The following is a 16,971-nucleotide window of genomic DNA, read 5'->3' as shown; positions in this document are numbered from 1 at the left end:
CACTGTCTGTTGTTGCGTAGCAACAGCATATGACCACTGCTCCGTTAAACACCAATCCGCCTTACTTCCGTCGTTTTACCACGTCTTGTAGGGCATTGCGCAACCATATGATCATACATCCCACAAAGCATACACGTACGCCGTTGGCCTGAGTACGTAACATATACTTGCGTACGAAAATCCTCCATAACCACATACGACGGAATAGGGTGCTTGAGGGACATTTTCAGAGAGAAAGACCCCTCCAGCATACCAACTAGAGGACCATCACGCCACCGTCCCAAAGTTGCCATATGAACCGTGCCACAGCGTGCAAAAACATTCCTCAAATCACTTTCGTCTGCCTCAAAAGGAACGTTTCGGACTTTGATCCATGTGTAAAAACGAGAGACATCGTGAAGTCGAACGGTGACACCAGGATTAACGGTCTTGATCACATCCTGATACCTGGCAACCATGTTTTCATAAACACTATTTTGTCTGAATTTGACAAAAAGCCTCGAATTGCCGTTTAAAGAGACACCATATAACTCTTCATTATTGATACCATATGTATCTCGGAGCATCGCAGGAAGCAGCAGATGAGTATTCTGATTGCTGAACGAGCCTGTCACTAATTCAAGGCTGACGGTGTTGACTCTCCTACGTGCACCTTCCGCCATTGTGAGTGCACTGAGGAAAACTGCGCAGAAACCAATAGGGTCAGGAGCTACTGCGCAGGAGGTCCGCACGGCCCGAGAGCGATGCGAACAATGTGAATTATTAGAATTAGAGGATCCTTTGAATAGTGTACATCCTGACCTTAAGGCATTTCTTGAGGAAAAATATTTTAATGATTTTTAGCCGTGCTCTAGAGTTGGGTGAAAGATTCTTAGCCAACCAAAAGTTTAATCGTAGTTATCACCCAGAACATGTTAATAATAATAATTATTCTCCACCAACTAGGAGGAGTAAGAAATTTCACAGGTTTAAGCCTAATTTTTTCCAGACTTATAATTCAAAGAGTTTTTAGCGCACACCTCCAGAATCCTGGTTCCGAATTATTTAAGTCTACTTCTCAGTTACCTGCTCAGGAAAGTGGTAAATCAGTTTCAGGTGCAGGATAACAGGGAACAGGTAAGAAAAGTCCAGTTTTCCAGTTACAGAGGACCCAGCATACTCCAAATGGGCATGGGGCTTTTAAATCTAGTTTTTATTGATGTACTCACTATAAAAAAGTGACACTGGCAGCAATATTGCAGAAAGATGCTTAGTGTCTAGCCTGCTGCAAAGGCTTCTCATGTGACTACACCATTTGCACGAACGGTCCAGAATCATAAATTTTGTTAGGAAAAAGCTAGGGCTACTGTGCCTGAGCTGTTTCCAGTTTGTGTTGTAACTAGGCAAATGTCAAAGAGAGAAACTTCTGTACCTCTCCTTGAGTCTTCCGATGCTGGAAAAGATTTTGGTTTGGGAAATCTACTCCTAGAGTCTAGCCTGCAGGAGACTCAGGGTAGTGATGAACAAGCCCAGGTGGGACCCAGTTTGAATGGGGGTCTGGGAGCTGGCATAGGAGTGGCGACTCCTACTCGAGAACATCTGATCAAGGCCCAGGGGTGTGACGACACATTGAAGCCTATTAGGTCATCGGCAGTTAGTGAGGAGGAAGTCACCCAACTAACTAAATGTTTTTTTTTTAATTAACATATCGGAAGTTTCCCACCAAGGCAGGGTGGCCCAAAAAATTTTTTTTTTCACATTTGTTTTAATGATAGACTATGTGATGAAGTATCTTCTGATGGAACAATACAGGTAGTCTTACCATGTGGTTGTGTCAAAGCCATTTAGGTGTCAAGATTTAAGTTTGGCCCATAATGTTCCTATGAAAGGACATTTTGGTATAATATAAAAATATTCAAAGTTTCCAAACATTTTTACTGACCTCAGAAAGGGAAGTCAGTGAGTATTTCGAATCATGTCGTGTTTGATAAAGGTAGGAAAACCTAGTCAGGGAATTAAGCCTGCTCTACTTAAACCAATCGCAACAGTTGGAGAAGCTTTTAGCATGCTCGTTGTGGATTGTGAGGGTCCAGTACCCGAAACTAAGATGGGTAACCAGCACTTCCCCTCTATTATTTGTTCTACTACAGGTTCCCCGAGGCCATCCCGATTCATAAAAATACTACACGTGTGGCTCTGAGAGCACTGGTCATTTTTTTTACTCAAATTGGAATCCCTAAGGAAATTCAGATGAATCAAGAGTCAAATTGTACATCTAAACATTTTCGTGCAGTTTTGGGGGAATTTAATTAACATTATGACAACCTCATCAGTCTATCAGCCAGAGAGTCAAGGGGTGATAAAGCGATTTCTCCAGTCTCTCAATTGTACCCAGTACCAGAAGGACTAGGATGGGAGTATTCTCCTTTTATATACCATTTTTGGTAGAATTTTTTAAACCACTTTACGGCTATGACGTGAGGTTATTATACACTGAAACGGGGAGCTATATTTTCACTATCAAGTGTAGGGATTCGTACACTGAGATAAAGATCTCTTTCTGTTTTACTTCGTTAAAGATTCTGGAGGAATCATCCATAGTCGGTGACAGCTCGGGTTTGTTAGCACCTCTGGCAAAGTTTCCACCTCTTCTCCTCCGTAAAAAAAAGAGCTGAAGAACAAGCAGCCATAGTCTATTAAAACTCACTGCTTTACGTAACACTGATTAGGAAAAATTGACAATGTGTTTGTGGTTACTCTTTATTTCAACAACTAAAATATTCAAACAGTGTTATACCAATATAAAAACCATAATGAAGCAGTGAAATCGAATCAAATATAAATCATTTAATGCATAACACACATGAAGACTTTGTACATTTAGGAAAATATGCTGAAGTCTGGTACAGTGAAGAATACAGTCTAAATACAATGGCAAGAATAAATCATAAAAAACCAGCAACTAGGAAAAGAATTTTATGATGAAGTTTCAGACCTCCCCAGACGATTGTCAGAAAACAACAAGGGTGAGAAAGTAGAGAAGGCCAGAGAAGGGGGAAGGAGAGAGTGGTAGAAGCAGTAGCAATAGTAATAGTAGTAATGGTGGTTGTTGCATAATTTCCAGCAGCAGCAGCAGTAGTAAAAGTAGTATTAGTTGCAAAGATAGTAGCAGATGTCGTAGTAGGAATGAGGTACTGGCAGTAAGTAGTAGTTTTGGTAATAGTAGTTGAAGTAATAGTATAGAGTGAAGAAATAGTGAAAAAAATCATAATACACAGAAGCAAAAGAACAGAGGAACACTGTATACCGGAGATCTACTGGCAAGTCTAGTGATAATGATAATGTTGCAGGCCTGCTGGTCAAAGTTAGGAATTAATGGATAACAAGTAGGGGGAATGTCAGAAGAAAATTGACATGCAAAGAAAATGTGCAAGAAAGGTATTAAGACAAGAAGAGGTGCAAACGAAGAGCAGGTCAAGTCACAAGCGTTTTTAAGATTAGAAAATTTGATAATGTATTGAAAAACAAGGCAACTACATAAGCAGTCTCTGAAGGCCAGAAGAAGCGTAAACAGCTCTAACAGAGAATTAATTATGACGATGGATGTGATTTCTGACATGACAGAGCAAAAAAGAGAAACATCGTTGTTGTTTGTAAGGCGAACACAGTTTTAGTCTGAGATATCTGGCAGCTAGTTTCCCCATAGTGTTGCAAGCCATGGAGCAAATGGAGCATACATTAGAGGTATAAGTAACAGTAGGAATCTGAGCAAAACTACCTGGGAAGGGTATTAATATTACGAAAATTAAGTTTGACAACTAGAGGACGGAGGGAATTGTTAAGGTTTTGAATATTAAAAATTGAAAAAAAAAAACACAACGAACAGATTTAACAGGAAAAACAATAGTTTGGGGGAGGAGAAAATCCATTAAGCATTAAAGTAAGAAGAGTTTATGTTCTCGGTTTCTACTTTCTTACCTTCCTCTTATGTTCTCTCATATACTTTGGTGAAACTGATTACTTCATTTCCAGTTGACTTAAAGAGCGCAAGAGTTGTGGTGTTCTTGTTGACTCCATCTTTTTTTTTTATATTTCATATCAAATAGGACAACTATCCCATTAACTGATTCTCTGCTATAAATATCTACTATTTTTCTAGCTTCTAAGGTCGAAGCAATCCTTATGAACAGCTTTCCTAACATGAATGTTAGTCTTGATTTTGCTCTGAATATGTCTCATTTTAAATATATTGTCAAATGTACTAATCTTTAGAACGTGACCTATGCTTCAATTTCTTCGTTCCCCTTCACTCTTACGCATTTCTTTTGCCCTTCCATTTTTTCTGACTTTCCCAGTTCTCATCTATTACTACTACCACGACTAATTCTACAGCATCCACAAGTTTTACTACTGTTCCACTGGTACAAATACTTCCACTGTTTCTACTACCATTTTTGGTTCTCACTACACCTAACATAATGTGTTGTGGCTGTCTCTGTTTCTCTCTCCCCAGTTGTAACTTGACAATGGTCCAACACTTTAAGTCTCCAAAGAACGGGGAAAATTTTGGTGACTCTCTTGTATATATATATGTATATATATATATACATATATATATATATATATATATATGGAAGGAGAAAAGAGAATATGAATGTGTAAATTCAAGAATTATGTGGATTAAAGTAAAGGTTGGATGCGAGAAGTGGGTCATAATAAGCGTGTATGCACCTGGAGAAGAGAGGAATGCAGAGGAGAGAGAGAGATTTTGGGAGATGTTAAGTGAATGTATAGGAGCCTTTGAACCAAGTGAGAGAGTAATTGTGGTAGGGGACTTGAATGCTAAAGTAGGAGAAACTTTTAGAGAGGGTGTGGTAGGTAAGTTTGGGGTGCCAGGTGTAAATGATAATGGGAGCCCTTTGATTGAACTTTGTATAGAAAGGGGTTTAGTTATAGGTAATACATATTTTAAGAAAAAGAGGATAAATAAGTATACACGATATGATGTAGGGCGAAATGACAGTAGTTTGTTGGATTATGTATTGGTAGATAAAAGACTGTTGAGTAGACTTCAGGATGTACATGTTTATAGAGGGGCCACAGATATATCAGATCACTTTCAAGTTGTAGCTACACTGAGAGTAAAAGGTAGATGGGATACAAGGAGAATAGAAGCATTAGGGAAGAGAGAGGTGAAGGTTTATAAACTAAAAGAGGAGGCAGTTAGGGTAAGATATAAACAGCTATTGGAGGATAGATGGGCTAATGAGAGCATAGGCAATGGGGTCGAAGAGGTATGGGGTAGGTTTAAAAATGTAGTGTTAGAGTGTTCAGCAGAAGTTTGTGGTTACAGGAAAGTGGGTGCAGGAGGGAAGAGGAGCGATTGGTGGAATGATGACGTAAAGAGAGTAGTAAGGGAGAAAAAGTTAGCATATGAGAAGTTTTTACAAAGTAGAAGTGATGCAAGGAGGGAAGAGTATATGGAGAAAAAGAGAGAAGTTAAGAGAGTGGTGAAGCAATGTAAAAAGAGAGCAAATGAGAGAGTGGGTGAGATGTTATCAACAAATTTTGTTGAAAATAAGAAAAAGTTTTGGAGTGAGATTAACAAGTTAAGAAAGCCTAGAGAACAAATGGATTTGTCAGTTAAAAATAGGAGAGGAGAGTTATTAAATGGAGAGTTAGAGGTATTGGGAAGATGGAAGGAATATTTTGAGGAATTGTTAAATGTTGATGAAGATAGGGAAGCTGTGATTTCGTGTATAGGGCAAGGAGGAATAACATCTTGTAGGAGTGAGGAAGAGCCAGTTGTGAGTGTGGGGGAAGTTCGTGAGGCAGTAGGTAAAATGAAAGGGGGTAAGGCAGCCGGGATTGATGGGATAAAGATAGAAATGTTAAAAGCAGGTGGGGATATAGTTTTGGAGTGGTTGGTGCAATTATTTAATAAATGTATGGAAGAGGGTAAGGTACCTAGGGATTGGCAGAGAGCATGCATAGTTCCTTTGTATAAAGGCAAAGGGGATAAAAGAGAGTGCAAAAATTATAGGGGGATAAGTCTGTTGAGTGTACCTGGTAAAGTGTATGGTAGAGTTATAATTGAAAGAATTAAGAGTAAGACGGAGAATAGGATAGCAGATGAACAAGGAGGCTTTAGGAAAGGTAGGGGGTGTGTGGACCAGGTGTTTACAGTGAAACATATAAGTGAACAGTATTTAGATAAGGCTAAAGAGGTCTTTGTGGCATTTATGGATTTGGAAAAGGCGTATGACAGGGTGGATAGGGGGGCAATGTGGCAGATGTTGCAAGTGTATGGTGTAGGAGGTAGGTTACTGAAAGCAGTGAAGAGTTTTTACGAGGATAGTGAGGCTCAAGTTAGAGTATGTAGGAAAGAGGGAAATTTTTTCCCAGTAAAAGTAGGCCTTAGACAAGGATGTGTGCTGTCACCGTGGTTGTTTAATATATTTATAGATGGGGTTGTAAGAGAAGTAAATGCGAGGGTCTTGGCAAGAGGCGTGGAGTTAAAAGATAAAGAATCACACACAAAGTGGGAGTTGTCACAGCTGCTCTTTGCTGATGACACTGTGCTCTTGGGAGATTCTGAAGAGAAGTTGCAGAGATTGGTGGATGAATTTGTATATATATATATATATATATATATATATATATATATATATATATATATATATATATATATATATATATAATTTGAAAAATTATCAGTATTCAGTATGCAAAAAATGGAATAAAACATATGCCAAGCAAATGGGTAACACATTATTTTTTCTATTTTGCTTCAAATGTGTTAATAACAAGGTAATTGATAATTATTTTCTAATAACACTGCCAATGAACTTTGTGCTCAACCATTACATATAAATAATCGTTAATGAATGTTTACATATATATGTAAGCATAGTGTGCAATATAGAAAGTTAAACACTCTTAAGTTTTTCTAAAACCTAAGAAATGGTTTTAAAGTAATTATTTTATCAGAGGATATTAATGACCTTAACCCTTTTAAATATAGTAAGTTATAAAAGCACAAATTCATCAGTGATCTCCTGTAAACATTATTTTGAAACCTAATTACCTATTAGGAGACTTTCTGCAAACATTTTAGAAATGTACCAAATCATCGATGACATAAAATAAACATTTATAGCGAAATTTCACAAACTCCCTACATTAAACATTCAACTGAAACAACCCAGACTCTTAGGTAACTTGCTGTCAACATTCTAATATCACTATTCAATCTCATATGTTACATTTTGCAAATATTGTAATGAAACTAAACATACTCAAATGTTACAGTTTAATGAAATGAAACTACACAACCTCTCTATTGATATATAATAAAATTAGGGAAACTCAACCAGCAGGATCTGAAGACTTGTCTTGAGAGATAAAAATGGATGTTATCGCTCACAACATTCTGTGATTCAGGTAAATGATTATCTCAGACGGTGGAAATGCAAATATACTTTAGTGATTGTTGGTGGTATTGTGGCCAGTGGATGTAGTTTCCATGGCAGTTGTGTGTAGATTTTAGTAGAATGATTTCATAAAATCTTCATCCACTTGTAGAAGTTGCATTACCCTGGGTATTTTGAATACAGTAGCTACGTTCAGACTGGTGATCGTCTTCTTGATCGTCGATGTCACTAAATTCAACCTGTCGTCTGTTTCAAGTGTTACACTGTAACTATTAGACTGCAGACACTATATCCTTATGATAAAGATATATTTCAAATGAATGTAAGATCTTATTTTTAGCTACCAGGTTAGGGTATTTTACGTAAGACAACATTACTTACGAAACTTGTTATAACCAAACTGTAAATGTAAGTATTACTAGATCTAGAATATGCTATACATCCATTATGTTAGACATTGTGATGCCGCTTAACTATAAGCAATAATATACTAATAATAACATGATAAAGTCGACTGAGTTAAATTGATGTAACTCGACTTCAGCCTGAAAGATAGCTTAATTTGGAAAAGACACTGATAGCTGTACGGGGGTAATGAATTATGAGAGAGAGGGAAAAGCTCGTTAGATAAGAGTGGAAGCATATATGAGCGGTGGTGGTAGTGTACGTTACCTCTACCATACCCCCCCTTCTCCACCCAGTGGGAGTTAACATGGGACCCACTTGGTGAGTTAGCATGGGACCATCATTGTGAGTTAACATGGGATCCTTCTGTTCAGTTAACATGGGACCCTCCTTGTGAGTTAACATGGGACCCTCTTTGTGAGTTAACATGGGACCTACTTGGTGAGTCAACATGGGACCCACCTTGTGAGTTACCATGGGACCCTCCTTGTGAGTTAACATGGGACCCTCCTTGTGAGTCAACATGTGACCCTTCTGGTGAGTTGATGTTACTTAACTTTCTGCTCCCATTAAGTCTGTAAGTACTGAGTTCAGCTCTTGTTTATTGTTATATGTTGGGTTATATGTTAATTTAACCTGACCTGATTTGACTTACGTATAAAAATACAATTTTTCTTACTACTCAACACTATGTACACTAGACATGCCGGGACACATTCATAGCCGTGAAAAGCCATGATCGCAGTATGTTATTTGCTATAAACCACTTGTTTCCAATGATTAATTAATGTGTGTACTTCTCGTGAGATTGGTAGCCAAACGGAAGTGAGAATGAAATTTGTTGCTGCAGCCTTCGACGGCTACGAGTTTGCTCGACCTTGGGACTGGTATGTATATTGTATTTACACATAAAGTCTTATCATCAAGAGTTTAGTTAGCTTTCCAGAAAACTGGCTGACTCGGGATCGATCTCAGGTTTGCAGCATTATGTTATTTGATATATATTATATATATATATATATATATATATATATATATATATATATATATATATATATATATATATATACATATATATATATATATATATATATATATATATATATATATATATATATATATATATATATATATATATATATATATATATATATATATATATATATATATATTGGGTAAATTAGGAAAAAAAATAAAATTAAGTCCTTTCTAAGATTTTCTCTTGTATGTTTAGAGATATATTTTTTCATTTATGTTAATGCTAAAATCAATAATTTTGTATCAAAAGAACCTTAGAAAACTTACCTAAACTTATTATAAAAGCCGAAATTTAATTTACCCTAATCCAAATAAATATATATTAGATAAGTTTACAATAATTCAGTATTGAACAAATATAATGAAATATATTTGTTTTAGTTAGAATCGGAATGGTTTTGCGAAATTATTGCATACACTAAATTTCCAGTTAAGTTAAAATTTTAAAAAAAATTGTTTTACAGAATATTTTTTTTCACTGACAATGATATAAAGATTTAGATTTTTAAATCAAAAGTAGCTTACAATATATAAATATGTATATATATATATATATATATATATATATATATATATATATATATATATATATATATATATATATATATATATATATATATATATATATATATATATATATATATATATACATATATATATAGGAGTCAGGAATCGCGGGAAGAACTAAAAGCCATAAATGAAATCGCAAGAAACCCAAAGTATTTTTTCTCCTATGCCAAATCAAAGTCGAGAACAACATCCAGTATTGGGCCCCTACTTAAACAAGATGGGTCCTACACAGATGACAGCAAGGAAATGAGTGAGCTACTCAAGTCCCAATATGACTCAGTTTTTAGCAAGCCGCTAACCAGACTGAGAGTCGAAGATCAAAATTAATTTTTTATGAGAGAGCCACAAAATTTGGTTAACACAAGTCTATCCGATGTTATCCTGACGCCAAATGACTTCGAACAGGCGATAAATGACATGCCCATGCACTCTGCCCCAGGGCCAGACTCATGGAACTCCGTGTTCATCGAGAACTGCAAGAAGCCCCTATCACGAGCCTTTTCCATCCTAAGGAGAGGGAGCATGGACACGGTGGTCGTCCCACAGTTACTAAAAACAACAGATATAGCCCCACTCCACAAAGGGGGCAGTAAAGCAACAGCGAAGAACTACAGAGCGATAGCACTAACATCTCATATCATAAAAATCTTTGAAAGGGTCCTAAGAAGCAAGATCACAACCCAGAGCAACATGGGTTTAGAACAGGTCGCTCCTGTCTGTCTCAACTATTGGATCACTACGACAAGGTCCTAGATGCACTAGAAGACAAAAAGAATGCAGATGTAATATATACAGACTTTGCAAAAGCCTTCGACAAGTGTGACCATGGCGTAATAGCGCACAAAATGCGTGCTAAAGGAATAACAGGAAAAGTCGGTCGATGGATCTATAATTTCCTCACTAACAGAACACAGAGAATAGTAGTCAACAGAGTAAAGTCCGAGGCAGCTACGGTGAAAAGCTCTGTTCCACAAGGCACAGTACTCGCTCCCATCTTGTTCCTCATCCTCATATCTGACATAGACAAGGATGTCAGCCACAGCACCGTGTCTTCCTTTGCAGATGACACTCGAATCTGCATGACAGTGTCTTCCATTGCAGATACTGCAAGGCTCCAGGCGGACATCAACCAAATCTTTCAGTGGGCTGCAGAAAACAATATGAAGTTCAACGATGAGAAATTTCAATTACTCAGATATGGTAAACACGAGGAAATTAAATCTTCATCAGAATACAAAACAAATTCTGGCCACAAAATAGAGCGAAAAACCAACGTCTAAGACCTGGGAGTGATCATGTCGGAGGACCTCACCTTCAAGGACCATAACATTGTATCGATCGCATCTGCTAGAAAAATGACTGGATGGATAATGAGAACCTTCGAAACGAGGGATGCCAAGCCCATGATGACACTCTTCAGGTCACTTGTTCTATCTAGGATGGAATATTGCTGCACACTAACAGCACCTTTTAAGGCAGGTGAAATTGCTGACCTAGAAAATGTACAGAGAACCTTCACGGCGCGCATAACGGAGATAAAACACCTCAATTACTGGGAGCGCTCGAGGTTCCTGAACCTGTATTCCCTGGAACGCAGGCGAGAGAGATACATGATTATATACACCTGGAAAATCCTAGAGGGACTAGTACCGAACTTGCACACGAAAATCACTCACTACGAAAGCAAAAGACTTGGCAGACGATGCAACATCCCCCCAATGAAAAGCAGGGGTGTCACTAGCACGTTAAGAGACCATACAATAGGTGTCAGGGGCCCGAGACTGTTCAACTGCCTCCCAGCATACATAAGGGGGATTACCAACAGACCCCTGGCAGTCTTCAAGCTGGCACCGGACAAGCACCTAAAGTCGGTTCCTGATCAGCCGGGCTGTGGCTCGTACGTTGGTTTGCGTGCAGCCAGCAGTAACAGCCTGGTTGATCAGGCTCTGATCCACCAGGAGGCCTGGTCATAGACCGGGCCGCGGGGGCGTTGACCCCCGGAACTCTCTCCAGGTAAACTCCAGGTATATATATATATCTATCTATCTATCTATCTATATATATATATATATATATATATATATATATATATATATATATATATATATGGTCAGCTGATCTAAGGCAAAATCACATTTTCACTGATAATTCGTGTATAGGACAAAGAGGAATAACATCTTGTAGGAGTGAGGAAGAGCCAGTTGTGAGTGTGGGAGAAGTTCGTGAGGCAGTAGGTAAAATGAAAGGGGGTAAGGCAGCCGGGATTGATGGGATAAAGATAGAAATGTTAAAAGCAGGTGGGGATATAGTTTTGGAGTGGTTTGTGCAATTATTTAATAAATGTATTGAAGAGGGTAAGGTACCTAGGGATTGGCAGAGAGCATGCATAGTTCCTTTGTATAAAGGCAAAGGGGATAAAAGAGAGTGCAAAAATTATAGGGGGATAAGTCTGCCGAGTATACCTGGTAAAGTGTATGGTAGAGTTATTATTGAAAGAATTAAGAGTAAGACGGAGAATAGGATAGCAGATGAACAAGGAGGCTTTAGGAAAGGTAGGGGGTGTGTGGACCAGGTGTTTACAGTGAAACATATAAGTGAACAGTATTTAGATAAGGCTAAAGAGGTCTTTGTGGCATTTATGGATTTGGAAAAGGCGTATGACAGGGTGGATAGGGGGGCAATGTGGCAGATGTTGCAAGTGTATGGTGTAGGAGGTAGGTTACTGAAAGCAGTGAAGAGTTTTTACGAGGATAGTGAGGCTCAAGTTAGAGTATGTAGGAAAGAGGGAAATTATTTCCCAGTAAAAGTAGGCCTTAGACAAGGATGTGTGATGTCACCGTGGTTGTTTAATATATTTATAGATGGGGTTGTAAGAGAAGTAAATGCGAGGGTCTTAGCAAGAGGTGTGGAGTTAAAAAATAAAGAATCACACACAAAGTGGGAGTTGTCACGAAGTGAATGATGGTGAAAGTTTTTCTTTTTCGGGCCACCCTGCCTTGGTGGGAATCGGCCAGTGTGATAATAATAATAATAATAATTCGGCACAGAACTTTCTCTCTCATATTCAACTTGAGTTAACTTTCATCCTTCTAAGAAATCTTACCTTTATGATTTTGGAATACAACAGACGCCAAATGAACATACACCTTTAAGCACTAGAGTTGTTGAAGGACACTCGTAAGATGTACACACTCCAGTCACTCTCGGTGTACCACAGACGGGTTGTATCACACTAGCAACTGTTGAACACAAAATAAATTTTATCATATTTAGTAACAAAAATTTTCGTAGTTTATTTTTACTCTTACAAGGTAGATAAATGCCACCTTTGATATAATAGAGTAATGGATTATAAGAAGCAATCATGTAAAATCATAGGTCATATTGTGAAAGTATTGGAAGAATTTTGCTTCAGTAGTAGAAGAAGTTTTATGAACATGTGAATGTCATTTCGAAATTCTGTAGACCTACGTGAAATAATCCATTAAATGGCATTACAATATATGTTTGCATCTTTGAAATGTGTATGAGGCTTTAGACAAACTGATGCTGCAGAATATGGTGAGAATTATCAAATTCAAAACACTATAGCAAAATTTAATAATCCTTCCAGTCAAGTACAGAACAAAATATTATTTCATTTCAAGAACAAGTTGAAAAAAATGAACGAAAAGCATGAACAGACAGAGAGGAGTAATTATAGATACCAATATATATATATATATATATATATATATATATATATATATATATATATATATATATATATATATATATATATATATATATATATATATATATATATATATATATATATAATATATATATATATATATATATATATATATATATATATATATTATATGTATATGTATATATATATATATTGCTCTTTGCTGATGACACTGTGCTCTTGGGAGATTCTGAAGAGAAGTTGCAGAGATTGGTGGATGAATTTGGTAGGGTGTGAAATAGAAGAAAATTAAAAGTGAATACAGGAAAGAGTAAGGTTATGTGGATAACAAAAAGATTAGGTGATGAAAGATTGGATATCAGATTGGAGGGAGAGAGTATGGAGGAGGTGAATGCATTCAGATATTTGGGAGTGGACGTGTCAGCGGATGGGTCTATGAAAGATGAGGTGAATCATAGAATTGATGAGGGAAAAAGGGTGAGCGGTGCACTTAGGAGTCTGTGGAGACAAAGAACTTTTTCCTTGGAGGCAAAGAGGGGAATGTATCAGAGTATAGTTTTACCAACGCTCTTATATGGGTGTGAAGCATGGGTGATGAATGTTGCAGCGAGGAGAAGGCTGGAGTCAGTGGAGATGTCATGTCTGAGGGCAATGTGTGGTGTGAATATAATGCAGAGAATTCGTAGTTTGGAAGTTAGGAGGAGGTGCGGGATTACCAAAACTGTTGTCCAGAGGGCTGGAAGGGTTGTTGAGGTGGTTCGGACATGTAGAGAGAATGGAGCGAAACAGAGTGACTTCAAGAATGTATCAGTCTGTAGTGGAAGGAAGGCGGGGTAGGGGTCGGCCTAGGAAAGGTTGGAGGGAGGGGGTAAAGGAGGTTTTGTGTGCGAGGGGCTTGGACTTCCAGCAGGCATGCGTGAGCGTGTTTGATAGGAGTGAATGGAGACAAATGGTTTTTAATACTTGACGTGCTGTTGGAGTGTGAGCAAAGTAACATTTATGAAGGGGTTCAGGGAAACCGGCAGGCCGGACTTGAGTCCTGGAGATGGGAAGTACAGTGCCTGCACTCTGAAGGAGGGGTGTTAATGTTGCAGTTTAAAAACTGTAGTGTAAAGCACCCTTCTGGCAAGACAGTGATGGAGTGATTGATGGTGAAAGTTTTTCTTTTTCGGGCCACCCTGCCTTGGTGGGATACGGCCGGTTTGTTGAATATATATATATATATATATATATATATATATATATATATATATATATATATATATATATATATATATATATATATATATATATATATATTTATATATATATATAAATATATATATATATATATATATATATATATATATATATATATATATATATATATATATATATATATATATATATATATATATATGTCGTGCCGAATATGTAAAACTGGTCAATTAGCAAGAACTCATTTAAAATTAAGTCCTTTCTAAAATTTTCTCTTATACGTTTAAAGATATATTTTTTTCATAAATGTTGATGCAAAAAATTTTAATTTTGCACCAAAAGGAACTTAAAAAACTTACCTAACCTTATTATAACAAGCGCAATTTATTTTAGCCTAACCCAACTAAATATATTTTAGATTTGTTTACAGTAATTTAATGCTAAACAAACACAGTGAAACATATTTTTTTCGTTAGGTTCAGAATGATTTTGGCGAAATTATTGTATACACAAATTTTCACTTGTCCTATATGGCAAGATGAGCTTTGCTATTTAAGCCAAGATCGCAAGTTCTGTCTATTCGGCACGACATATATATATATATATATATATATATATATATATATATATATATATATATATATATATATATATATATATATATATATATATATATATATATATATATATATACATATATATATATATATATATTGCCTGGGACTACACCCGCGCCGCCACATTGGCAGACACCTACTTGCCATACTCTGTTGTGGAAGGGGGTGGAGCTGCCAGCCACAGGGAGACCCAGAAGATCCGCAAATATGAAGACCTTCCCCGTTGCTATAACTTCATCCCAATAGGGTCGGAGACCCTTGGAGCATGGGGCAAGTGTGCTCTAAAGTTCCTCAAAGAGCTGGGTGAAAAGCTCATCATAGAAACCAAGGACCACAGGGCGACCTGCTTCCTCTTTCAGAGACTCAGTGTTGAGATCCAGAGAGGAAAAGCCTGCAGCATTCTGGGCACGCAGCCCACCGCCGGGGAGCTGGACGAAGTATTCGAGATGTAGCTATGAGTTACCTATGATGTTTTACTTTCTATTGTATCTTTGTGAATGTTTTGTCAATGTATTTTGTCTTTAAATAAAATATATATCAAATATAGGGAGAACCTTGAGTTTTCCCTTAAGCAAGTTTATTATTTTCTCTGAGGATGAGGGTCCCTAGGACAGTTCTAGATGTGGTACCTCCCTATATATATATATATATATATATATATATATATATATATATATATATATATATATTATATATATATATATATATATATATATATATATATATATATATATATTCGGGCCACCCTGCCTTGGTGGGAATCGGCCAGTGTGATGCAGTGTATTGCATCCAGAGAGCTTGTAGCAGCGATTCTCCCTGAACATCTTAGGGACAAGATTGGAGTTCAGGACCAAAAATTCATTGACGGAGCAATGATCTGGGATAATCTAACGGGCTCAGAAACCAGACCTGCTCCCCCCAACAACTACAAACAATCACACTGGGATGGTCCAATAGTGGAAAATATAGCCTCAACAATGCTTCAGAGTGTGTCAGGGAAGGATAGAGCCCGCCTGCTGGCAGTGAGAGCCCCTCATGCTGGGGACTTTCTGTTGGCTGTTCCCAACTCTAGCCTTGGCACACGCCTCGACCCACAGACCATCCGCATCGGTGTTGCCCTTCGACTTGCCGCCCCTATTCTCGCCGAACACAGGTGTATTTGTGGCAGTGAAGCAGCAGACCGATTCGGGTACCATGGTCTTGTGTGCCGTAAATCCGAGGGAAAGATTGCAAGACATGAGGAGGTTAATAACATTATCAAGAGGAGCCTCACAACAGCTGGATGCCCAGCAGTAAGGGAGCCACCCAACTATGCAGATCTGATGGCAGCCAGAAGCGTCCAGATGGTATCACCCTTCAAGCCTATACAGATGAGAAGCAGGTGGTCTGGGACTATACATGTGCATCTACCTTGGCTGATACCTATCTCCAATACACCAGGGAGGAAGGAGGGGCAGCTGCCAGCTTCAGGGAGTCCCAAAAGTCTAGAAAATATGGAGAACTTGTCCATCATTATATGTTTGTTCCCATAGGCTCAGAAACCCTTGGCTCATGGGGAAAGAGTGCATCTAAATTCCTTAAGGAGCTGGGAAAAAGACTTATCAGGGTAACTAGGGATCCCAGGGCAGCTAATTTTCTGTTCCAGCGGCTCAGTGCGGCTGTTCAAAGGGGTAATGCCTGCTGTATTTTGGGAACACGCCCCAGCTCTGAGGAGCTGGACGAGATTTACGCCTTATAGTCGGTGATACACACGTAACAACATGTACCTTATATGCCACCTTTATATCAACAATGTATCTCTTAAATCTTCTGTACCATATTATGCAATAAAATATTCCTATTGGTAAAAAAAAAATATACTGTATATATATATATATATAAATATATATATATATATATATATATATATATATATATATATATATATATATATATATATATATATATATATATATATATATATATATTTATATTTATATATTATTGAAACCACGGACGAGTGGTATTGATCAATAACAATAACCAAAGATTCGAACCC

General features: G+C 37.5%; 1 protein-coding gene across 1 annotated transcript in view; it reads right to left on the bottom strand.

The window, feature by feature from the left end:
* Window positions 1-6,783: 6,783 nt before the first annotated feature.
* LOC138854651 (tenascin-like) overlaps window positions 6,784-16,971 on the bottom strand; it is a 115,136-nt gene continuing 104,948 nt past the window's right edge. Inside the window, exons 12-13 of the mRNA XM_070099000.1 lie at window positions 12,529-12,664; window positions 6,784-7,658 (exon numbers count right to left, since the gene is read on the bottom strand). Of these exons, the coding sequence (XP_069955101.1) occupies window positions 12,531-12,664 (134 nt within the window). The 3' untranslated portion in view covers window positions 6,784-7,658; window positions 12,529-12,530. The remainder of the gene's footprint in view (window positions 7,659-12,528; window positions 12,665-16,971) is intronic.

The sequence above is a fragment of the Cherax quadricarinatus genome, chromosome 66 (genome assembly GCF_038502225.1).
Source record: "Cherax quadricarinatus isolate ZL_2023a chromosome 66, ASM3850222v1, whole genome shotgun sequence".
Lineage (NCBI taxonomy): Eukaryota > Metazoa > Arthropoda > Malacostraca > Decapoda > Parastacidae > Cherax > Cherax quadricarinatus.
The sequence above is the reverse complement of the archived record's forward strand: the minus strand, read 5'-3'. Positions and strand labels throughout refer to the sequence as shown.